We start from the raw sequence: 25,435 nt of genomic DNA, 5'->3' as shown, positions 1-25,435 counted from the left end.
CAGAGTCCTAGAATTTCTTTCCGATTTGGAGGCCAAGTGGTCCTTGGCCAATTCTCAGGGCTTGGCAAACGGTCCTGCATGCATTAGGCCCTCACAACACACCTGTCCTTGGTTTCTCAAGGAATCTGAAATCTCTGGGCCTGTTAGGGTCATCTTTTGTGCCCATCTTCCCCCAAAGTCAGTGTAAGAATCAAATGTGCATAGGTGGCAGAGAGGGATAAATTAGGCATTTGGGGTTAACAGATATACACTACTGTACATAAAATAGATAAACAACAAGGACCTACTATATAGCACAGGAAACTATATTCAATATCTTGTAATAACCTATAATGGGAAAGAATCTGAAAAAGAACACACACACACACACACACATATACACACATACGTACATACATATATATAGATATCTGAATCACTATGCTGTACACCTGAAACTAATACAACATTGTAAATCAACAATCCTTCAGTTAAAAAAAAAAAAAATGACCTATCCAAAAAAAAAGTACATGAGCCGTAGAGCCAGGCGGACCTGCCTTCAAAGACTGACCTCCTCTAATTTACTTTGTCACTTGGCCCACACTTTTTAATTTCTCTGTGCCTCTGTTTCCTGTTCTGTAATATAAGGCTAAAGCCAATCTTGCTGGTCCTTAGGAGGATTGAATGAGATCAGCTTTTAGCACAGCAGGCTCTCAAGAGATGGTGAACTTCCCCAGGCCATAAAACAACAAACTGGAGACCCCACCGTGACTCACCTGGGAGCCCCGCATGCACCCCAGAGACCCCACAACAGCATATCAAGCTCCGAACAGAGTCCCCAGGAACAGATTAGGGCAAGTCCTATTTTCATTTATGCAGTGAAGGTGTGGAATACACACCAAGTTCCAGGTAGCTAGAGTCCCAGGCCCTCCCTGCATGAACCTCCATTACAGGACAGACAAGATACTGGCCCTCACAGAACTGGCTGACATCTTGAGCTCCAGAGACACCTGCAGATGGGCCCAGACACTGGCCCACAAGAAACCCAGCTGCTCACCCGCCCCCATCTTCTAGAAATGAAACTCACCTGAAGTCTTCATAGGGCCTTCCCTTCCTCCAGGTCCTGAAAGCCAGTGATTTCCCCTTTTCTTCTCCCTCCTGGGGCCTGTCCCTGGGCCTCCCCCAAGCCCTCCCTCTTACACTGCAGACTCTCTCTGCCCCCACCCCCTACCAGCCGTCCTGATCTTTCTCACTCTCTGAGGCAACAAAGGGACTCCTTCCTGACTTTCTTGCATCTCCATGCCTCTCTCCATGTGTGGTCTTGTTCTCCTCTGTCTCCATCTCCCATCTGTTTCCGTCTCTCCCTTCTTCACTCTCCCGCTTGGACTCCTCTGCCTCTAGACCAGGGGGCAAGTGGGCAATGTGGAGACCCAGTGTGGCTCCCCCAGGCTTCTTTTAACAGGCCTGCACCACAGCAGACAGAGGAAGAGATCATGCAAACACCACTGTTTAAAAACTTAAGAACTGAGAGATTTCAGCCCTCCCTGAAAGATACATCTCTGTGTAACACCTAAGGGGCACTGGGGAAGAACAACTGTACCCACAGTGGGGACACAGACCCCAGGCAGATCCACTGTAGGTCAGGGTCCCTCTTGGGCTCTGTCTTCTCCTAGGGCTTGGCTGTTCATCTGTCTGTCTTCTCCTCTGTGTGGCTTTGGTTTTCTTGGCTACTGTCTCTGTTACCTGGTCACTGACCCCCAGGTGGGTCCCATGCTCCTCGTCCCCATGTCTCAGTCTGGGTTCAGGTTTCAGCCTTTCTCTGGAGTCAGTTTCTCCCTGTGATTATTTTGATTATTTTTTACCATATCCCTCGGTTGCATTTTCTGCCTCTAATCCTCCTGGCTGGCTCCGTAACATGAATTTCCCAGCCCATCTTCAGCGACTAGTTTGTGCATAGCACCAGGGCACACTCTGCCCTGGAGGCACCAGACCCACAGCTGACCCTTGAAGGGGCACAGGAGGAGGGCGGGACCTTTGGCCAACTCTCTGGGGAGGAGTCTGCCTGGCAGCCAGTGACGTCACGCGTATCTGGCGCACCCTGATTGGCTGCTCCCCTCTGCGCGGGAAAGAACGCTCCCCCTTTGTTGATGGAGGTCAGCCTGTCCCACCTTGAGTCCATCCACCCCTCAGGCAAGCAATCCTAGCCTCTTCAGACGCTATTGTGACTACTCTGTCAGTCTGACATCTCCTCTGTCACTCTGATCCCTCTAGTGTCAAGCTAACCCATTATCTGATCCTTTCTCTTCCAGTTAGGTCTTCTGTCAGTGTACCAATCTGACACTTCTTCTTTCAGTCTGGACCCTCTTTAGTTAGGAACACCCTTCCTCTGCCACTCTAACTCCTCCCCCATTATTCTGTCCCCTCTCCTGTCACTCTGACCCCTCCTTTGTCACTATGATCCTTTCCCATCACTCTTTTAGAGGAAGAGGACTGGGTTATGTCATCAGGGTGCTCTCCTCATCTTGTCAAAGTATCCTTCGTTCTACAGATATTTGCTGAGCACCTACTATGTGCTGGACCTGCTGCTCAGCTCTAGGAGTATAGGAGTGAACCAGTCAAAGTCACTTCCCTGAGAAAATTTACATTGGCAGGGGGAGTGGGAGTGTTTTGTGGAATTGTTTTGCTGTATGAAGAGAAACCTCCAAATAACAATGGCTTGAATAATATAAACACTTGTATCTCTGTCATGTTGAAGGCTAGAGTAGGGAGTCCCAGGCAAGTGTGGCAGCCTACATGGTCATGAAGATTCAGGACCATCCTGGCCACAAAGTCACCTCATAATCCAAGATGGCTGCTGGAGCTCTAGCTATTGCACCAGCATTCCAGTTAGCTGGAACAAGGAAGAACAGAAATGCAGAAGTACAATGGAGGGCACATTGTTGCTTCTTGGGCTACCTCTAATGAGACTTCCCTGAAGTAAAACCTAACACTTCAACTTACGCATCTGGACTGGCCTGAGTCCTAGGGCTACACCTAGCCACATGGGAGGCTGTGAAGTGTAGTCTCTCAATAGGTGCCAAATCAGATTGGGGTTTTCTGATCAAAGGAGAAGAGTAGACTAGATATTGGGTAAGCTACCTGCCCAGAGAGACAGACAATAAACAAGTAAGCAAATAATTTTAACAATTCTAACCTGGGATACGTGGAGGAAGTTATGATGCAGAGTAACAGAAGGAAGCCTTTCCAGGGAAGAGACATCTAAAACTACCAGATCCCACTCAATACCACCATGCTGCCACCTGTCTGACATCATCTCCCATCCCTCAGCCTCTGGCTCACCCACTCCAGGTACATTGGCCTCCTAACTATCCCTTGGGCTCACTTGCACCTCAGGACCCTTGTACTTGCTGTTCCTTCTGCCTAGAATACTCTTCCCCTGGATTTATGCGTGGCTTTCTTCAGGAGCTTGCTCATTATACCTTCGCAGTGAGGTCTTCCTTGACTGCTCTGTTTTAAATTATAGTCTCCCTTTCTTCTGTTGCTTACCCCCATCTGACCCATGTTATATTTTACTAATTAATTTTGTTTATGGTCTGCCTGCCCTTCATGTGGGCAGGGACTTTTGTCTGTTTGTTTATGACTGCATCTGCAGCATCTAGAACAGACCCTCGCCTGGAACAGGTGCTTGGTAAATATCTGTGGAATGAATGAACTGGTGATATAAACACAGAAATAGTCTCAATCCAGGTGGGTGAGTGCAGTGAGGAGGGAGCATGGGCACAGTCTATGAAGGTCTCGAGCAGCCCTGTCCAATAGAGCTTTCTGTTATGATAGGAATGTCCTCAATCTTCACTGTCCAGTATAGTAGCCACCAGCCACGTGTGACTATTGAAATGTGGCCAATATGATGGATAAAGGGAATTTTAAATTTTAATTTATTTTAATTAATTGAGATTTACATCTGAAGGGCTAATGGCTACTGTATTAAGCGGTGCAGACCTAGAGGAAGGGGGTGGCCAGGATGACAAGGAGTTTTCCCAAGCAAAGCGCAGGGAAAGGATGTTCCAGGCAGATGGAACAGTGTATGCTGAGGCTCTGAGGTGAGAAACAGCACAGGGAATTCAGAGAACTGGAGGTAGTTAGTGCAAGGGGGCAAGAAGGGGCGTGGTGGGAGGTGAGGGCAGTGAGGGTCCCATCCCAAAGGTGGGGACTTCAGCCAAAGAGGGTTTCCTTTCTCTGCACTTCTGATCTCGAAGATAAAGATGGGAGACATATGGGGCCACCTGGCAGATGCAGGGGAGTCAGGACCCTGCCGTGCCTGATGTTGGCTTGTTCTCATTTGGTTACTCATTCATGTCACACGAGCTTATAGAACATCAGGCCTGTTTGGGGACTGGGGACCTAGCAGGGAACAAGACTGACAAAGTCACTACCCTCAGGTAGGCTATGTTTGACACTTTTGCCTTGAAGAGCCCCTCCCTCCTAAAAAGGTATATGCATAATCGATGTTTTCTGACTGTGCTGATGCAAAGATGACTATTATCCTGGATGAATTATATTCTTTTTTTCCTTCCTATTTTAAAAGCAATTAAAATATTTTCCCTAAAAGTATCATGGGCCCTTGACACTGACCCCTTGGTGCCTAGGATAATATCTGATGCCTTCAAAGAGCTGGCATTCTAGTTGGGGAGGCAGACGATAAGCAAGCAAACCAGACGGAGAGAAGCACCGTGAAGAAAACAGGACAGGAAAATACAATAGACAGTGACTGGTAGGGATATTTGAGTGGAGGATGTAAAGATGGAAAGGAACCTGTAATGATTAGGAGGAAACCCTTGCAGAGAGAAGATCCAGGACTTGTAAGACTTACAAGCATCACCAAAGCAGTGATGGACCTTGGGGCCTTGGAGGAGCCAAAGTGGATGTGGTGGGACCAGAATGAGCAAGTCAGAGATACAGGCAGCTGCTCAATCATACAGGGTGTCTTAGTTTGGGTTTCCTAGAATCGGAGCCTGAGACAGGGATTCTGGAGACAAAGATTTCCTAAGGTGGAACCTCTAAGGGAGTAGGGCAGGCAGGATGGGCTGTGGAGGTCAGCACACCTGGTCCCCACTGGCGTTTGCTTTCAGCCTGATCCCTTAGGGGAGCTCTGGAGTGTAACTTACAGGACAGAGTTAATCCCACTTTAGATCTTAGTATCAGCAGACAGCTCCCAGGAGTGGGGACACATAATTGCTTGGACATGTCAACTCTTTTGGGGGTGGGTGATTCTTCAGAGCAAGGGGCAGCCGAGGGCTGCAGGCTGGTGACCCTCGCAGCAGCTGGAGATGGGCACAGCATTCTGGCCAAGGAGATCTGTGTGGGCACAGACCAGAGACCAGAGACCAGAGACCAGAGTTGGGAATTTGGATTCTCCTCCAACTGATGTGGTGTGTTACCGTAGGCTTTTAAGCAGGGCAATAGCATGAGCTGAGTTTCTTTTGGAAAGATCCCTCTGACTCTTGTGTGGAAAGCAAACCGGAAAGGGGTGGCAGGACAGGGGTGGCACCAGGGAGACAAAAGAAGAGGCTACTGCAGTCATCCAAGCAGGCAATGGTGGCAACTCAGACCTGGGCACTGACAGCAGGAATGGAGAAAAGTGCCCAGATTAGTGACTGGCATGGCACGCGGGCTCAGTTGACCCTCAGTCTTTTCCCCCTTTCTTCCCACTGCCAGGACTCAGGAACCTTTCCCTTTCCTGGTATTCCCTTCCACCTCCTTCACGCCCCTCTCCCTTCCAGGAGAGGCTGGAGAAGGAATGAAGGATGGCTGGGTGGGGAAGCCATGGATTTTCATGCCCTGACTGATCTTTCTCTGCTCTCTTTTCTTTCTCCTCCTCTGACTGTCAACCCAAAGTCAAGCTTTGACCCCCACCACCGCTCCCAGCCAAGTTACGAACGTCCCTCCTACCTGCCTCCAGGACCTGGGCTCATGCTCCGGCAAAAGTCTATTGGTATGTCCCCTGCAAGGGTGGGTGTAAGGGATGCCGTTGAGGAGTGGGGAGGCTGGGAGGGTGACAATTTACAGGGAAAACCAGGGAGCCTGGAAATGTTCTTTTCTACTTCCACATGTGACCACAGTTCTGTCAACTTGGGCAGAGAGCTCAGACTTTGTTGCTGAACAAAGCTGGGTTTGAATCCTGGCTCTGGTCCATCCCAGCTGTGTGACCTGGGGTAGGCAGCTTCACTTTTCTGGGCTCAGGACTCTGCATCTAGAAAATGGGGATATTATTATTGCCCCTGCCTGGACGCTGTAAGTCAAAGCCCCAACCTTAGACCCTGGTTTGTTCTCTCTTATACCTGACTCCATTCATTCAAACGGTCTACAAATGTTTATTGAACAATACCATAGGTCAGGCTAGACTGCTGGGGATATGTCAGTGAACAAAACTGACTAAAGGGTCCTGCCATCATGAAGCTTACCTTGTAGCAGAGGGAGACGGACAACAGATTATTAGGATAAGAAATAAAGAAAAGTATGTAGTATGCTAACTGTGGTAAGTGCTATGGGGGAAAAAAGAAAAGGAGAGGTCAGGAGAGCTGGGGGGCAGGCTTGACCTGAAACTTGGAGATGAAGCGGGGAGCCATGGGGATATCTGAAGGTAAGGCATTCCAGGCCACAGGAACAGCCAGTGCAAAGGTCCTGGGGTAGGACTGAGCTGCCATTTGCTAAGAGAGTAGCTTGGGGGAGATGGTGGGAGGAGATCAGGAGCTCAGTTTGGGGCATGCTGAGTCTGAGATGCCAGGCAAGTGGATGCAGCATTTCAATATAGGAGCTCAGAGCTCAAGGGTAAGGATTGGGCCCAAGACAAACATGGAGTCATCAGCTGGGAAGTAGTAAATGAAGCCATGACACTGGTTGAGATATTCAAGGGAGAGAGACTAGTCAGAGGTGAAAAGAGGGTCAAAGACTGAGCCCTGACAGTTGATAAGTAGGCAAGAGACTTCACTCCTCCAGGCTTCTCCAAGTTGTTTTGCTGTTTGGATCTAGCTTTCCCCCAACTTCCAGTGCCCATGGTCCACCAGCGTGTGTCATTTGCCTACTACCAGCTACCTATAAATTTACCTAACATTGCTTACCTATAAATCCACTGTCTCTTTTAAACATGAGCCTCATTCTGAGCAGTCTGTGAAATCACAGGTTGGATATGCTAATTACGTTTCTTTTCTGCATATGCATGAAGAGAAATCTATAACTCTGCCCATAAACATGGTATCTCTTCCGGCTCAAGCCACTTTTGCTCACCCCAAGCTCTCAGTAGTATATACTGTGCCTTTGTGGGAATTAGAAAAGGCGCCCTCTCCTGGCCTGGGAAGGAAGTTCAGCTGAATTTCACTCCACTCCCACCCCATCCGGTTCTCTCTGCTGTTTGCTGTTGTGCAGTGCACAACCTGTATTACTTTCTCCAGCGGATTTGGATTTACCACAGCTAGGAAAGCTCTGCACTAATCCATGTGAAGTTCTTCTTAACATATACTGCATGTCTAATAATTATTATTATTATTATTACTATTATTATTATTATTATTATTATTATTATTATTATTATTATTATTATCCTAATATTGTGTAGTTCTATGGAATAGGGAAACAGGGAGACCACCCCCTCCCACCCTTGTCCTGCTCCTGGATCCTCTGTGTCTTCCCAGGGGCTGCAGAAGATGACAGACCCTACCTAGCACCCCCGGCCATGAAGTTCAGCCGCAGCCTGTCTGTGCCTGGTTCGGAGGAGATCCCCCCGCCGCCCACCACGTCCCCACCAGAGCCCCCCTACAGCACACCTCCGGCCCCCTCCTCCTCCGGTCGCCTTACCCCGTCTCCCCGGGTTGGGCCCTTCAACCCCGGTGGCCCCCTCCCCGCCTCTTCCCCGGCATCCTTTGATGGGCCCTCCCCTCCTGACACCCGTGTAGGAAGCCGTGAGAAGAGCTTGTACCACAGCGGGCCCCTGCCCCCCGCCCACCACCACCCGCCCCACCACCACCACCACCACGCTCCGCCCCCCCAGCCACACCACCACCACGCCCACCCCCCTCATCCCCCGGAGATGGAGACGGGCGGTTCTCCCGACGATCCCCCACCCCGATTGGCTCTGGGGCCCCAGCCCAGCTTGCGAGGCTGGCGGGGCGGCGGGCCCAGCCCGACCGCGGGGGCCCTGTCTCCGTCGCACCATGGCAGCGGGGGCGGGGGTAGCGGCTCCTCCCAGGCCCCCGCCCTCCGCTACTTCCAGCTGCCTCCCCGGGCGGCCAGCGCGGCCATGTACGTCCCAGCCCGTTCGGGCCGCGGGCGCAAGGGCCCGCTGGTCAAGCAGACCAAAGTCGAAGGCGAGCCCCAGAAAGGCGGCGGCCTCCCGCCCGCCGCGTCGCCCACGTCTCCGGCATCCCCGCAGCCGCCGCCGGCCGCGGCCGCCCCGTCGGAGAAGAATTCCATCCCCATCCCCACCATCATCATCAAGGCTCCATCCACCAGTAGCAGCGGCCGCAGCAGCCAGGGCAGCAGCACCGAGGCGGAACCCCCTGCCCAGCCCGAGACCTCAGGCGGCGGCGGCGCTGGTGGCGGCGGCGGCTCCTCCACGCCGAGCCCCGCGCCGGCCATGTCGCCGGTGCCGCCGTCCCCCTCGCCCGTGCCCACCCCCGCCTCGCCCAGCGGCCCGGCCACCCTCGATTTCACCAGCCAGTTCGGAGCGGCCCTGGTCGGGGCGGCTCGGAGAGAAGGCGGCTGGCAGAACGAAGCCCGCCGGCGGTCCACGCTCTTCCTCTCCACCGACGCGGGGGATGAGGATGGCGGCGACGGCTCGCTGGGCCCAGGGGCGCCCCCGGGCCCCCGGCTGCGCCACTCCAAATCCATCGACGAAGGCATGTTTTCCGCCGAGCCCTACCTCCGGCTGGAGTCTGCAGGCGCCGGGAGTGGCAGCGGCTATGCGGGCTACGGAGCCGGCAGCCGAGCCTACGGGAGCAGCGGGAGCAGCAGCGCCTTCACCAGCTTCCTGCCGCCGCGACCCCTGGTCCACCCGCTGACCGGCAAGGCCCTGGACCCAGCCTCCCCGCTCGGGCTGGCCCTGGCTGCCCGAGAGCGGGCGCTGAAGGAGTCCTCGGAGGGCGGTGGGACCCCCCAGCCCCCTCCAAGGCCCCCGTCGCCCCGCTACGAGGCCCCGCCGCCCACCCCGCACCACCACTCGCCCCACGCCCACCATGAGCCGGTGCTGCGTCTCTGGGGGGCGCCCCCACCGGACCCGGCCCGCCGGGAGCTGGGGTACCGGGCAGGGCTGGGCAGCCAGGAGAAGTCCCTTCCGGCGAGCCCGCCAGCCGCCCGACGCTCTTTGCTGCACCGCCTGCCGCCCACTGCTCCCGGGGTCGGGCCCCTCTTGCTGCAGCTGGGGCCCGAGCCCCCCGCCCCGCACCCCGGGGTGAGCAAGGCCTGGAGGTCCGGAGCCCCGGAGGAGCCCGAGCGGCTGCCCCTCCACGTGCGGTTCCTTGAGAACTGCCAGCCCCGGGCCGGTGGGGCGAGTGGAAGGGCGCCCCCCTCAGAGGATGGGCCGGGGGTCCCGCCGCCCAGCCCACGCCGGTCTGTGCCCACCTCGCCGACCTCCCCGCGGGGCAGCGAAGAGAATGGGCTTCCCCTGCTAGTCCTGCCGCCCCCCGCCCCCTCGGTGGACGTGGAAGACGGCGAATTCCTCTTTGTGGAACCCCTGCCCCCGCCTCTGGAGTTCTCCAACAGCTTCGAGAAACCTGAGTCGCCCCTCACGCCTGGGCCTCCTCACCCTCTGCCAGACCCACCCACCCCGGCCACCCCACTGCCCCCTGTGCCGCCCCCTGCTGTTGCCGCCGCCCCTCCCACCCTGGACTCCACCGCATCCAGCCTGACTTCCTATGACAGCGAGGTGGCAACGCTGACCCAGGGGGCCCCTGCGGCTCCCGGCGACCCGCCTCCACCTGGCCCACCAGCCCCAGCCGCCCCGGCTCCCCCCGCCCCACAGCCTGTCCCAGACCCTCCGCCTGGCACGGATTCTGGTATTGAGGAGGTGGACAGTCGAAGTAGCAGTGACCACCCTCTGGAGACCATCAGCAGCGCATCCACGCTGAGCAGCCTGTCTGCCGAAGGCGGTGGCAGCGCAGGGGGTGGCGGTGGTGTTGGTGGTGGGGCTGGTGTAGCCAGTGGGCCAGAGCTTCTGGACACGTATGTGGCCTACCTGGATGGTCAGGCCTTTGGGGGGAGCGGTACCCCTGGCCCACCATACCCACCGCAGCTCATGACTCCCTCTAAGCTCCGGGGCCGGGCACTAGGGGCCAGTGGAGGCCTGCGGCCTGGCCCCAGTGGGGGACTCCGAGACCCTGTCACTTCCACCAGCCCCACTGTCTCGGTGACGGGGGCTGGAACCGATGGGCTGCTGGCCCTGAGTGGTTGCTCAGGACCCTCAACAGCAGGTGTATCCGGGGGTCCAGTGGCTGTAGAGCCAGAAGGCCCACCGGTGCCCCTACCGTCAGCCTCCTCCCTGCCTCGGAAGCTGCTGCCCTGGGAGGAGGGTCCGGGCCCACCGCCACCACCCTTGCCCGGGCCCCTAGCCCAGCCTCAGGCCTCAGCCTTGGCCACAGTCAAAGCCAGCATCATCAGTGAACTCAGCTCCAAGCTTCAGCAGTTTGGGGGCTCCTCGGCAGCTGGTGGCGCTCTGCCCTGGGCCCGGGGAGGCAGCGGGGGAAGCGGGGACAGCCACCACGGGGGAGCCAGCTACGTCCCCGAGAGGACTTCCTCCCTGCAGCGGCAGAGGTGAGCAGAGGGGCTGGCGGTTGGCAGTGGAGGCCGGAGGGGCTGATGCTGTGGGTACCAGAGTCCACCTTCCCCATAGCTGTGTCCCTTTAGAGTCCCAGGTGGTTGAAAGAAAACAAACCAAGCTGGCTTGGAGAAGTTTGCCATCAAAGAAGCATGCTTGCACAGATACTTTAAATCCTGTTTATCTCAGGAGCTTCTGTGGTCTCCTCCCATCACCATGACAACCCACATCCCATGATGCACAAAAATCGTTATTAACAAAGGAGGTTGGAGCACAACTTGCTGATGTCCGTTTCTTTGGTGGGTTGTGTCAGTTCTGACAATCCCTGAAATCTGAGTCCCTTGAACCCAGTATGGCTCCAGACAAGATGCTTTAAGGCACAGTGGTTCTGGAGCCACGCTTCTTTGGGTCCTGGTTTCTAAATGGGTGACCTTAAGCAAAGGAATTCACCTCTTTCAGGACAGCACAGGACCCACAGGGGCTTTGAGACCATTGTTGTACCATGAGATGGGGAAGGAGAGGGATTACTTACAGAAGTCCATCCAGTATAGATGCAGAAATGGGGAAGATGCAGAAAATTTCTGAAGCAGCTAGCTGGTTGGGATTGCCACAAAGTTCAAGCTCATTCGGGACCTTCTAGTCTTAGGGAAAGTATAGACTCACATTCTTGATTCAGACACATAGTGAGAATGGGAAGAGGTGTTTTCAATCCTCTTGTCCATCTGCAGAGCTCACTCTAATTCTGTTTGAGAGTTTGATATCCTTATGGTGATAGTCTAATGGGTTTTATCAGGTCTTTGAGATTTTAAGGCAACTCACTGATTATCCTTAAGTCTTCTGGGTAGAGGAAAGGAAGCTTAATTTAGTTGACAGATCCCCACCAGTTATTGATTTGCCATCTGTCATGTACTAGGTGCCTTTTAGGGTGAGAGGGACCCCACAATGGACAAAACAAGCAGAGCATTGCCCTCCTAGAGCTCATAGCCCAATGAGGCAGAAGTGGAGGCAAGACAATACACAAAATCATTGTCATCATCCTAGGGGGAAAAATGCAGTAACGGGATGATTAGAGAAGGTCTCTCAAATAACAGGTGAGATGAGCAGAGACAGCAGAAGGAGAGGGAGCAAATTGTATGGCTACCTGGAGGAAGAGTGAGCTAGGCAGAGGGAACAGTTCAAAGGCTCTGAGGCAGTGCAAAGGCCCTGAGGCAGGACTGTTCTGGAGGGAGCTAAAGGGATGAGGGGAACCTTTTTCTCCCCTTGTTTCTTCTCTCTTTCATTTCCCTCTCCTCATCTCTCTCTCTCTTTCTCTGTCCCCTGTCCCCTTCCATCTCTCCCCCGGAATGCTCACCCTCTTTCTGTTCCTCTCTCACCGTCTCCCTGTCTTCCACTCTGCTGTGACTGGCCATAACCCGAAAGGCAGTATAAGGTAGTGGTTAAGAGCTCAGATTTTGGTGCCGTATAACCGGGCTCTGCCACTTCCTGGCTGTGTGTCCTTAGGCAAGTTACATAACCTCTCTGTGCTGATGATGACGATGATGATGATGATAATAATAGTAAACTGCATCAGGGCTGTCGCGGGGAATTCAATTGAGATGCACTATGTAAAGCTCTTTAGAACAATGCCTGGCACACATGAGCATCAGTAAGTGGTGGCGATTATTATCTTATCACTTAATGTCTCTTTTTCTTTCATCTCTCTCTTGACTGTCACCCTCTCCCTGTCCTCTCATTTTTCTCTCCCTTCATCTCTGTCCTGACATACATCTTACCCCCTCGCCCCTTCTATCTCTTCCCATCTCTCTTCTCCATCTCTCTATCCTCCCCACCCCATGTCTCTCTTCCTACATCTTGACCTCTGCCTCTTTCTCACCCGGCCCTTGCCCCCTAAACCCGTCACCTCCACCCTTGCCCCCTTGTCACATTCCAGACTCTCCGAAGACTCCCAGTCCTCGCTCCTCTCCAAACCCGTCAGCAGCCTGTTTCAGAACTGGCCCAAACCACCTCTGCCGCCACTCCCCACAGGAACCGGGGTGCCCCCTTCAGCTGCTGCAGCCCCAGGGGCCACCTCGCCGTCGGCCTCCTCCTCCTCCTCCACGTCCACCCGCCACCTCCAGGGCGTGGAGTTCGAGATGCGGCCACCTTTGCTCCGCCGGGCCCCCAGCCCCTCACTGCTGCCTGCCTCGGAGCACAAGGTCAGCCCTGCGCCCCGGCCCTCATCCCTGCCCATCCTGCCTTCCGGACCCCTCTATCCGGGCCTCTTCGACATCCGTGGCTCCCCGACTGGAGGGGCAGGAGGCTCGGCTGATCCCTTCGCCCCTGTCTTTGTGCCACCACACCCCGGGATGTCCGGGGGTCTTGGGGGAGCCTTGTCAGGGGCCTCACGCTCCCTCTCACCAACCCGCCTGCTTTCCTTGCCCCCGGACAAGCCGTTCGGCGCTAAACCTCTGGGGTTCTGGACCAAGTTCGACGTGGCTGATTGGCTTGAATGGCTGGGCTTGTCTGAGCACCGAGCCCGGTTCCTGGACCATGAAATTGATGGCTCTCACCTGCCCGCCTTGACCAAGGAGGACTACGTCGATCTGGGTGTGACCCGAGTGGGTCACCGCATGAACATCGACCGGGCTCTCAAATTTTTCCTGGAGAGGTGATGGCTGGCCTGGACGGACCAGCCCGTCCACGGAACCCTTGAGCCTGCTGGCTTCTTGACCTCTGACCCCTGACTATCATTCTCCCCCCAGGCCAGGGACTCTGCTAAAACTGCACCCTGACCCTTGTCTCCCAAGCCTGGAGGTCACCAGGTGGCCTGATCCCGGCCAGACATTTGCACCTCACAGGAGGGGGCAGCTGACACAAGACTGTGTGTGGGAAGTGGGGAGTGGAGGGGGGGATGGAAGAAATCGAAGAAGGGGATGGACAAGGGGGGAAGGGTCGATTCTGGGGAGGGGGTAACAGACAGAGCCATAGAGGGTCAGCCCTTAGCCTGACTGGATGGGGGTCGTCCCCCAAGCCGCAGGGGAAGGGAGTGCCCTCAGATTCCACCACCTGCCGCCCCTCTGACAACCCTTCCCCCCTCTCCAGGTCCCTCGGCTCCCCTCCTCTCCCCTTCTCCCCAGCACACACAGCAGCCCCCCAGCCTCCTGCACGCTCCTTTGCACGCCTGCTCACCTCTCTTCCCTCCCTGGGCTACAGTTTTGCACAAATTCGCCCTCTCGCTGTCTTGCACACTCTGGCTTGCGAGGCCTTCTCCACTGTCGAACTCACGCTCCCTTTCTCTTGCGCACAGCTGCATTACTTTTCCCACACCCCACCCCCCTCATTCCTGCTCTTTCCGAAGCTTCCTGGCCGACCCTCCCCTTGGCGCCCTCCCTTCCACCTCTCACTCCAGAAAATCTCTGGACCCTTGCTGCAGACACACTTGGGACACCCTTTCCCTCACCCATTCAGAGACTCTGCGTACACAGATTTAGTCTCTGGAACATCCTCCCCTTGGCTCAACCCTCGCACACTCGCTGCCCTCTGCGCCTCTCCCGAAGCTCTTGCCTCTGTTCTCTTCAAGTCCTTTCCCTGCCTATTCCTGAACCCCCACAGCCTTACTCTACCCACCCCTCCGTCTCACGGTGACACTCTGACCCCCTCCTCCTCTCCCTCCTTGCCCACGTGCCTCCTGGGAACCGTTTCTGTCTCCAGTGCTCACGCCTCTCCCCTTTGCCAGGCTGCCACTTCCCTTGCACCCCTGTGGCCCCAATCCTTGTCCATCTCCATCGTCAGCTCTTCCGTGAATCTTATGGCACCGCTCACTCTTGCACCCGCCTCCTCCTCCAGCACTTCTGCAGATCTCTCAGAGCCTTTTTCTCTTCCTTAACAACGTTCTCGCGCACTGTGTCTCGGCTTGCACACTCATTCTTGAAATGCTACTTCTTCTGGTCGGTTCTTGGGTGACTCTTCCTGCCTCCCTTGGGGAACTCGACCGCCTCTTTCCTCTGCACACTCGTCCCATTGCATACTCTTGGGCTGTATCATTTCTTTTCCTGGCACTTTTTTTTTTTTGTCCCTGTGAAGGCCCGGCTCTGGCGGCCCTTCGCGCTCAGCCTGTTCTCTTAGCTCTTTACACTCTCTCTCTTTCTGGTGGGAGAAGACCCTGCGCACACAGCTCTTGCTTCCATAGTTCCTCCTCCCCCTGTGCCAGCCTTTGCCCTCTCTCACCTTCTCCGTCCTCTTCCTCTTCCCAGGCCTTCCTGGGTCATCTGTCCATCCATTTTGCACGAAGACATGACCCCCCCCATCTCCTAACCTTCCGGTCTCTCTCCAAGAAACTCCTCCCACCAGCATGGCTTTTCCCTCCTGCACGCTGCCCCCTCCCTTTATTCCTGGGGCTTGGGAATTTTAAGCCACCCCTTCTCCTGGAAAGCCCCCTCCCCTACTGTGGGCAAAGAGGGGAGGGCATCGCCCTCAGGTCCCCCCCATGTTCAGCTGCCAAAGAAGGGAGCTCCCCCTCCTTCCCCTAAGCCCATTCCCCCTCTGCTGCCCCCAACCCCCCCCGGGGGGGTGGGGTGCTCCGTCCATGGGGGGAGGGTGCTTGCAGCCCTCTCCCCTCACCATGTCAGGGATCTGCGGGGAACCTTGTGGGAGGGTCGTGGGAGGGGGGAGGGGTGGCGAGGAGTGGGGCGGAGGTCGCGCTGGGCCCCTACCCGCCCCCTCCCCCTTGTCGGATGCCCCCCGTCCGCAGGGGGCCTGCGCGGCGCCCGTCTATCAAGGGCTTGTTCATTCTGGATGGGTGCCGCGGGGTTGGGGAGGGTGTAGGGGGTGGGGAGGGGGGAGGTGAGGTTGGGGTGGGGAGGGGAAAGGGACTGGATGGGGGGCAGCGCGGGGCGGAGAGGAGAGACAAAGCAAAAAGAGGAACAATAACAAAAGAAAATATTTAAAAAGAAAACTAGAACACACACACAAAAAAATCCAGAAAAAAAAAAAACCTGAAATAAAAGCCCGAGAATTGTCTTCCAAGGGGGGGTGGGAGGAGGAAGAGGAGGGGGGCGGATAAGGACTTCTGGTTCTCGTTGGGACTGGGATCGCACACGTTGAAAGCCCCGGCGCCCTGGTCGTCCCTCTCTCGGGCCTCAAGAGTTCATCCCTCAAAGGATTGGGACCCGGGCGTCTATTGGCAGGGACTGGGGGAAGATTAGGGAGGCGGGATTATCTTATGGGGGTTCGTCCCTACCCCCCCATCACCTCCCTCCCCCTCCATCACCTCCCTCCCCCTGACTCCCCACCAAGATTTTGCAGAGAGAAATGGCTTTTGTACCAGGTCATTCTTTATAATTAAACTCACAGTATCCACCCCTCGAGCCGACCCCGCCTCCTTCCTGGGGAGGCAACGCCCCTTTCCTCCCTGGTTCCGGGGGGGTCCCCCGAGCCAATTGGGCGGTGCGCAGGCGCAGCCAGGGCCAGCCCCCGAGCATCAGTCTTCCTCGGTCGGCTCCGCCCCCAGAGCCTCGAGCATGCGCCTTCGGACCAGGGAGCGGCGCAGGTGCAGGCGGTAATCGCCCAGCAGCAGTTCGTCGTGGCGCACGAGAGGGTGCGGAAGCCCGCGGAGGCAGAGCCCCGAGCGCAGCAGGCGCGACCGAGTCTGGAAATCTGCGACAGTGATGAGCCACCTGCGAGAGGGCGAGGCCAAGAGGAGAGGGGCGGGGCGGAGACGGAAGGGGAATCGCTGGTGGCCTCAGCCCCGCCTTTATTGTTCGTTTACCGATTCCAGTCCCACAACCTGTCACTACGTCCCTAAACTCCCCTCCAACCCTGCACTCTCGCCGAGGTCATCCCGTACTTCGATCCTCACCTGGGTCAGTCTAGGCCCCGTCTTCTCTCTCAGCTTGATTCTGTCGAGGCTCCATCTTTTTAAGCCGCCGTTCCAGGGCCCGACCCTCACCCAGCAACTCCAGGGGGTCCTGCCCCTTCAGTGTGGCTCTCAGGCCTGTCCCCCGATCGCAGTCCCCTCCCCCCGCCTTGCCCCCAACTAGACACTTCAGGCCCCAGGCCCACCCGATCACTCTGGCCCCTCCCCTAAGATGCTCAGTCCCGGGTCCGCCCTATCATGGCTGCTTCCCCTGCTCCGATCCCACGGCTCGGTCTTGCCCGTCCCGGTCCCCACCTTGATCACTGAAAGTCCGGTTCCTCACTCCAGATCCAAACTTCTTTTCCGATCTCACCTGTCCCCTCCCTGCGCCCACTCTCGGCTTCGCCTCTTCTTTCCCATTATTAGCCCTTTCGGGACCCCAGTACCAACCATGCAGTTCTCCTGGCGCTCCAGGCCCGGGGCCCTCACTGCCCCAGCTTCCCCGCCCGGCCCCTCCCCGCGCGACGGTTGGCGGGCACCTCCTATTAGCTCCCGGCCACGCCCACACGGCGCCAACGCCTCGATCCGCCCCCTCCCCACCTCTCCCGGCCCCGTCCCCTCATCGCGTTCTCTGAGGTCCTGCCCCTCCCGGTGGCTCCAGGCCCTGCTCCCGCCACGGGCTCACCGGTCCCGGCGCCCAGCCGTCCCACAGATGACGTTCATGTTCTCAAAGCGGATACTGCTCACATGCCCGCTCTCCATGGCCCCGGGTAACTCGGCCTCCAGGGCCTCCAGCACCTCCAGGTGGGTAAGGTCCTCTTCTGGCTGGGAGGGTTTGGAGAGAGAGCCTCAGCCTGTGACACCCGGCTTCAGTCCGGGTTAAGAAGTCCTCACCCTAGACGCCACCTGCAGAACCTGCTGGAGCAGGGAGGATAGGAATCTTCCAGGTAGAAAGGCATCTCTACTGTCATTCCAGGTCATTCTCCAAAAATCAGTTCTCAGCAAGCCGATTTGCCAAAAGTCAATGAACAGTCTGCTGAGTGATTCACCAATATGGCCATCTTTGCCAATCTACTGAAAACTTTTCCAGCAACCTGCGTTGGATAGCGAGCTTTTGGCAGCTCCTGAAGATCTCCACAAGGGTCTAAGCCGTAAACTTTTCCTTTTATGGTCATATTAGCATTTGAAAGAATGTTCAGTTGTCAAAAAATAAGGATTGTAGGGGGGTTTGACATCTTGTCGATCTATTTAACGTTCAGAAACATATTGATCATTAACCACGTTTTCCGTCTGAGATTACCATGTCAAAGGGGGATACCATATGTCATAGCATATAAAATTGCTGAGAAACCAAAATGAAGTCATGAAAATGGTCACCTCTAGAAAGGCAAGCCTTGGGGGGGTGTGTTGGGGAGGGTGTCTCATGTTCAAAGCCACAAAGAAGAGGAGCGGGGTGGGGGGTAGTGTTTGCGATATTTGTAAATTTTACAGAATTTCATAGTAGATGGATTAGCAGGATTCCCTCTGTCCTCAGTGTCCCCTCTCTCTACCTCTTGGTCTCCCCTCTGGGATCAGCAGCAATAAACTTGCCAACTGACCCTTTCACAAATTCACAATCAATTTTCAGCAGCTTATCCTGGTGCCAGATTTACAGCGAGTAAGCCACTGAGCCTAGGTTCAAACCCTGTCCACCTTGCTTCTGAGCCTATGCCCTTTCCGCCACCCTACCAGGAGCCTGAGGTGACAGGGGCCAGGGCCACTCACCAAGGTCTCCATGCACAGACAGAGGGGCTGGGCAGCAGGCAGCATGGGGAACTTGCGGATGCATGGGAGCTCCCGGTCCAGCGCCTCATATTCTGCAATGACCTGGCGTAGGTACTGCTTCCTGAGAAGATAGCCAGGGGACAGGGACCTCCCAAGGTCAGGGGTCACTGCCATCACACACAGAATTGCTGAGGTCAGAAATCATGGGGCCAGGGACCACTCACGAGGATTTGACAGGTCTGCCCAGGTTCCGAGCCTGCGTCTCCTCTTGGGTCTCTAAGTCCACAAGGAGCGCTCCTGAGGATGGAAAACCCAGCATCAGCTGCCCTGAACACTCCTCACACATGATTCTGCTTAATAAGCATCGCCATAGCTGTCCATGCCACCCCCAGTATAGTTCTTATGCCACTTGTTAAGCAGTTGTCTCTCAGCTCCAAACTCCACCCTACTCCACCCAGGTCTACCACACCAGGGCTGGGACCCTACCAACCCCATTTCCTCTCTGATAGTTGGGGTCCTGTTAGGCTCTGCCTAAAGGGAGCGCTAGAGGGAGACTGCAAGGCAGGAGGAAGGGGCTTTTTGATTTCTATTCCATTTTCTATTCTATCTCTGTTTGTTTTCTATTCCCTTTTTGTTTTCTATTCCAATCACCCAGTCTGGCTTCTTCACCAAGCAGCATTTGAATCCAGTTTGTGATTTTTCCCACACTCTCAGAACTGGCCTCCTGATTGGAACTTGATTGCTAACAGCTCTCAGATCAGGCTGTTCTATACAGCCCCTCCATCAGCTGACTGGTCTTTCTTATGCCCAACCACTAGTTGTCCCACATAAGTCATTTCCCCTTCCTCTACCATCCTAGAGTGTTACTCTGCCACCTGGCAGGAGACAACAGCTGCCTGCCTCCCTTGCAGCTAGGTGTGGGCATGTGACCAAGTTCTCGCCAAGAGCGTTAGCAGGAATGAGGGGTGCAACTTTGAAATCATTTGCTTAAAAAAAAATGTCTTGTCTTAGACTCAATGCCCCTTCCCTTGGACTGAAATGTGGATGCAGCAATAAGCCAGCTTCATCCTTGCTAGAGATGATGGAGCAACATGGATCCCTGAGTCATCTCGTGGGGCTGAGATGACCCACCCATCCCGACCACCTGCCTTCCATTAAACGAGAGAGAAATCAACTATTTTCTTAATGCCATTGAGTTTGGGGGTCTCTTTGTTATGGCAGCTGAAGAAAGTGGAAAGCAGCCCCTGACAGCCAGGAGCTGACCTGGCACTCCCAGCGAGGCCCTGGTGCCCTCCTGTTGGACATAAACAATTTCACGGAACACCAACAACAGCCAAGGCCACTCTGTGACTTTGAGAACCCTCTGGAGTCATGTCTCAACACAACAAAACATGAACACTACCCAAACCACAAAACTGACCAAATAGCCCCGTCTTTGCTCAGAGCTGATGCTGCTTCTTCCCCAACCAGTGTTGGGGTCATTCATTCCTCCCTTGTCATGGACTTACCTCTGCTTCCTGCCAACATCCAATCCAGAGCAAAGCCTGCTTCCCAGATTCCTCAAGTCACCTAACACAACCCAATTCCTGTAACAAGTCCTCTCTAGCAACCTCTTACTCAGATAATGATGATGCTACCCATGGTCTTAACCACCTGCTTGCAAAATTCAACAGTCGTCTCTTGTGAGCTGGGGCAGGTATCTCCAGCACATGGCTGTGCCAGCTATGCTCCTGGTGGTCTTTGGCTTCAGGGCATCAACATAGTTCAGCTTGTACCATAGTAAGCCCTTCTCTGGTCCCCATCCTCCCACTTCCCATCTGTTTCAGCAGGGCAGCTGGGGTGATCTTTTCCACTCAGTACCCGAAGCATACAAATCGCCAGAGGCTTCCTCTTGCCTTCAGGATAAAGTCCTCCCTGTGATGGGGACTCATTCCTCAGTGTGTGGTCTGGGGAGCATTTCAGGTTCCACCCCAGACCTGCTGGATCAGAATCTGCATTTTAACAAAATCCCCTTTGAGAAGTATCTGCCCTGCATGTTGATCTCTCTGATCATTTTTCTCCAGCCATCCTGGCCTCCCTTCCATCCCTCCAACGTATTCATCTCCTTCTCAAATCTGTCCACCTAACAGTAATAATAACTATGTGTTTAGAGTCCCTTTTAAAAAGTCAAGCACCTTTTAAGCTCTTTCCATTGAGTCTTCACAACAACCTTCTGAGATACGGTAGTTTAACAAATGATGCAGTGGAAGCACAGAGAGGTTAAGTGACTTGCCCAAGATCACACAGCCCAAGTGATATAATCAGGATAAAAAATCTAGGCATCTGGATCCAGAATCTGTGCTCTCAATTCCTCAGTATGCTACTACCTCTCACCCCACTATTGTCTAGACAACAGCTTCCTAACCCCTCACTTGCTCTCTCTTCATTTACTTCATCAAATAGCATTTTGAAATGTAGATCTGACCATATTGCTGCCCCTGCTCCTGCTTTCCTCAAAAGGCTCCCAGGGCTTATGGTCTTGGGATAAATTAAGTCCAAAGTTCTCCCTGTGGGCCCCAAGACTACACATGATCAGACTGTGCGAATGTCTTTTTTTCTCCCTCTTTATTTTGTTTCTGATTTTTCTTGAGGAGGGAAGGGACATAATTAGGTTTACTTATTTCAAAAAAAATTTTTAAATGGAGGCACTGGGGATTGAACCCAGGACATTGTGCATACTAAGCACGTGCTCTACTACTGAGCTCTACCCACCTCCCCACGCCCCCATGGCTGATGTCTTAAGCCTGATCAGATACTATCGTCATCCTCACTTGCTGCATTCCAGGACCATTGCCCTTCTGTGACTTGACTCTCCATGCTCCCTCCTGTCACAGGACCTTGGCACATGCTGCAAGTCCACGTGAAACTCTCTTCCCCCTCACTTAGCTAATCAAGTCTCCCTGAGTGTCCAGGGAACAGTTCCTGTCATGAACTCATAACACCATGTATTTGCTCTCATCACAGTTGCAATTTTACATTTATTTCTATGAATTTCTAATTAACATCTGTCTCCCCTGTATCTTGTGAGCAAGATGAGGTCAAGGACTTGTCTTTTGCCCTTGGCATCTGGCAAAGCACCAGGCACACAGTTGGGTTCATATTTATTGACTAAAGACTGAAGAGATATAACTATCAAATGTAATGTGTCATCTTGGTTTGGGTCTTAATTAACACAAACCAACTGTGAAAAATGAAATTGTAAAATAATTAGCATAATTTAAATTGGTAAATTTATGAGATGATATTTAAGAAAAAATTGTTGCTTTTGTTAGGTATAATTATTGCATGGTAGGTATGTTTTCTAAAAATCCCTAGAAGTTAGAAACGTGTGCTGAAGTATTTATGGGTGAAAAGGAATTACGTCTGGGATTTTTTTGAAAACAAACTTGTCCTCTAGAATGTCTGCCTAAAAAGAAAGTGTTGGGGAAGATACCTAGATGAAACAAGATTAGCAAAATATTAACAGTAACTGAAGTTAGGTATTGGAACATGTGGACTCATTGTACTGTTATCTCAATTTTTGTGTATGTTAGAAATTTTCCATAATAAAAAAATCTTTCAAATTTCCATCACAAGCAACTTAGAAAGAAAATTATATGCCCTGGAGAAATGTGTTAAATGACTCAAAAACAACTCTAGCAACATCAAAGATGTATGTTTAAAATGTGAATGAACTGTTTCTCATGAAATGTGACATTTGACATAAAGATTTCTAAATCACAACTGTGATTTTGATGTATTCATTTCAATGTATATCTTAATAAAAGCATAAATTTAAAAACAAGTACTTATTGGGGTGGGGGAGGGTATAGCTCAGTGGTAAAGTGCCTACTTAGCATGCACGAGGTCCTGGGTTCAGTCCCCAGTACCTCCATTAAATTAATTAATTAATTAATTAATTAATTAATTAATACCTAATCACACTCCCCCAATCATGTAATAAATAGGGGAATAAGTTAGGAGGAAAAAAAGTACGTTTTGAATAACTGAGTAAACACAACACTTTCAAACCTCTATCGGTATTTCCAAGCCCCCACGTGTACCCTGGAGGGTGCTGCAGACCAAGAGGTTAGTAAGATCCCACCTGCCCTCCAAGAGCTTCCAGTCTGGTGGGAGAAGCAGTCACTGTAAAGGGCGATGCTTGCTACAGTGGGGGTGTCATGAGGTGGAGTGGAAGCCCAGTCTGAGGGCAATCAGGGAAGGCTCCTTAGGGGAGGCGATGTCTACAGTGAGACCTAAGGAATAAGGAGGAGTTTGCCAAGAAAAGAAATGGCAGAGAAAAGGATGTTTTATGCAGAAGCACCATCTGGGGCTAAGGTCCTTAAGCAAAAGAGAATATTCTCAGAATTCTCTTCAGGCCCAAAGCTAAAGAGTGCTTATTTGCAATTGTAGGTTATTAATTATTTGTGAGATGGTGTGTTTCATGCCTGCCCTCCCTGCATGAGAACAGGCTGGGTCATTTCATTCATTAGGAACTATAGGCAAAACACTTGGGACCCACAGGCTTTCTAATGGCCTAAGCCAAAGTTTGCAGCCTTAACAGCAACGCTTTTAGCAAGGTTGTTGGTTCCCAAATACCACAAAGGAAACAGCAACACTGAAATGAACAAATGTCGATCTACAAAAGAGGCCAACTGGTCAACTCAATTCCACTCAACTTTTCTGAAGCTATACTATACATAGAGTGTATTTATCAGGTAGGTGACTCAGTCTAGGTTAGAGATGTTGGAGAGTAGGGGGGTCTCCAAATGAAAGAGATCTTCAAAGACACTAAAAGAAATCTGAGGACAGAGAAACTGTTTTGCCACTAGGTCGTTTGCTATGTCTAGTGTAGCAGCCGGTGCAGAGTAGGTGCTTATAGCAGACACCCAGAAAGGAGACCCCCTCAGCCATTCCCACCCTTCTTCCTCCATTTGAGGAGGGTTCACTCCCCACCCATGCAACTAGCCGAGGATCACCAATCCCCAGTATCCTCGGGAATGTCTCATCTGGTGTAAACCAATGCCTTCCGACTCCTACTGCTCAACAAAGTCACCTGGCAAGCCTTCAAAAAATATAGATGCTAGGACCCCAGCCCTAGAGATTTTGGTTAATTGGGATCTGAAATAGATTTAGGTATGGGTTTTTTTAAGTTTCTCCCACCTAATGTGTAGCCCCACTGACTAAAATAATCATAATAATCTCATTCCTCTTGCCAGGGATTGAGACAAGAGTGAGTGGGTGACTTAGTGCTCGCCAATGAGACATGAGGAGAGATCATCTGGGGTTCTTAAGAGAAAGACCTCTGGAAGTGGTGCCCGGAACTGTGGCAGCCATTTTGTAACCATGAGGTATGTAAGCTGGTGTGCAAAGGGATAAATAGATCCCAAACTAAAAAGCAGGGAAATAGAAACTAGGTTCTCAGTGACATCACTGAGCTGCTGACCCAACCAAACACAAACCCTGCCCCACCTCGGGTCTTTGGATGAGATCATGACTTTCCTATTCTTTGCACCACATTAAATCCAAGTTTCTATTACCTGCCAGCCAAATGAATCCTTACCAAGCTATTACTCAAGAAATGTTGAATAAGTGAATGAATGAGTGAACTGTACTGAAGTAGAGTGGAAATAAGGAGCCCTGGAAGATGTGTCAGCTGGTGTCAAACAGTGGGTTGAGGGACTGCGACCCTGTCCTGGAAGTGATAGGGAACGTGGGTGACATGCGAGCAGGGGAGAAATGGGGTTAGCACTGAGTGCTGGAAGGATTCCTCTAGAGCTATATGGGGAATGGGGTGGAGAGGGGAAACTGGAGACCAGGGAGTCAGATGGAGAAAGGATCCACATGGAAGAGGACAAGAGCTGACCTGGGGCTGTGGGGAAGGAGAGATAAGGACAGGGCAGAGAGAATGAGCAGGAAGGTGGGGCTGGGAACTGACGGCTGTGGGAGGGAATGAGGGGACAGTGCCTGGATTCTAGCCCAGGGACCGGGTCCATTCAAACATAGGAAGCAATGAGTAGGAGCAGCTTTAGGAGAGCTGAGTTCAGTGTGGGAGACAAGGAGAGTGTGAGGGACCAGGGCAGGGATTCTAGCAGGGGCATAATTGCCTTAGAAGAGTTGTTGAAGCCCCAAAGATTCATGGGAAATATAGTTCTGAGTCCAGAACATTGGCCAGGGAACTGCAGGGCCTCATGGGAAATGTAGCTTGAGGTCTAAAGGGTACTGCCTAGGATTCTGGTGGACGTAAGAATTTGGGTGTTAGCGCTTTCTTTGGAAGGCCAGTGATCTGCTTAAGGTCACGCTGCAAGCCAGGGCTGTGACATGATGCTCAAATGAAGGACCCCCACCCGCACATGCTTACAAACACACAGACAGACACAGCTCAGTACCTGCCTCCCTGTGCACGCTGAGGTTGCCCGCGGTGGAGGAGCGCGGGGGCTCCACCTCTTGTTGCATCCTGGGAAGGCGGGTAGGGGTTGTCTCAGGAGGATGGGGAGAAGAGCTCTGACTGGGCCACCCACCCCATCTCCTTCTCTCCACTTCTGCCTCCTTCTTGTCTTTAAAGCCCCAGGGCAAAAATATGGAAGGCTGAGACCACATTGGAATCTGGGTTCCCCTAACCTCTGGGACTCCCTGTGTGCCCCAGTTCCCTCTTTCCCATTTTTCTGTTTCTTCCTCTATGTCTCCTAGTCTCCTTGAGTTTCTTCCCTGACCCCTCTCTCTCACACTCTTTTCCTCATCATTTCCCCATCTCTCTGCCCTCCTCCCGCTCTCCTGCTCTCCCCATCTCTTTCCCCTGATTTCTCCTTGTCTCTCTCCCCATCTCTCCTCCACTCTTTCCCTCGACTTCTCCATCCTGTTTCTCCCCACTTCTCTCCCCTTCCCTTGTCCCATCTCCCCAGTGTCCTTCTCCATCAGTTTTTCAGACATCTGCCCAGCCCCACATCCCTCCCTCTCTTCATAGTTTTCTGTCTCTCTCTAACCCTATCATTCTCTCTCTCTCCCCTTATCTCTCTCCCCATCTCTCCCAGTCCCTT

The 25,435-nt window shown here is 53.3% G+C and overlaps 2 protein-coding genes across 6 annotated transcripts in view; one reads left to right on the top strand and one right to left on the bottom strand.

The window, feature by feature from the left end:
- The window catches only part of SHANK1 (SH3 and multiple ankyrin repeat domains 1), a 45,697-nt gene extending 30,123 nt beyond the window's left edge, over positions 1-15,574 (top strand). For 4 of the 5 annotated variants that reach the window (XM_064489673.1, XM_064489672.1, XM_064489670.1 and 1 more), the window contains 3 exons: positions 5,875-5,971; positions 7,668-10,779; positions 12,714-15,574. In XM_064489673.1, coding sequence (XP_064345743.1) covers positions 5,875-5,971; positions 7,668-10,779; positions 12,714-13,434 — 3,930 coding nt within the window. In that variant the 3' untranslated portion in view covers positions 13,435-15,574. Of the gene's footprint in view, positions 1-5,874; positions 5,972-7,667; positions 10,780-12,202; positions 12,284-12,713 lie in introns of all 5 variants that reach the window. The other variant, XM_064489674.1, reaches the window with a different exon arrangement.
- Positions 15,575-16,082: 508 nt separating this feature from the next.
- Positions 16,083-24,854, bottom strand: C9H19orf81 (chromosome 9 C19orf81 homolog). Its single transcript, XM_064490022.1, has 5 exons — positions 24,788-24,854; positions 18,605-18,677; positions 18,381-18,501; positions 17,302-17,441; positions 16,083-16,437 (listed from the first exon to the last, which is right to left on the bottom strand). The coding sequence occupies exons 1-5, from the start codon at positions 24,852-24,854 to the stop codon at positions 16,242-16,244; spliced, it is 597 nt and encodes a 198-aa protein (XP_064346092.1). The 3' UTR covers positions 16,083-16,241.
- Positions 24,855-25,435: the final 581 nt, after the last annotated feature.

The sequence above is a fragment of the Camelus dromedarius genome, chromosome 9, assembly GCF_036321535.1.
Source record: "Camelus dromedarius isolate mCamDro1 chromosome 9, mCamDro1.pat, whole genome shotgun sequence".
Taxonomy (NCBI): domain Eukaryota; kingdom Metazoa; phylum Chordata; class Mammalia; order Artiodactyla; family Camelidae; genus Camelus; species Camelus dromedarius.
This window is presented reverse-complemented; position numbering and strand designations above follow the sequence as displayed.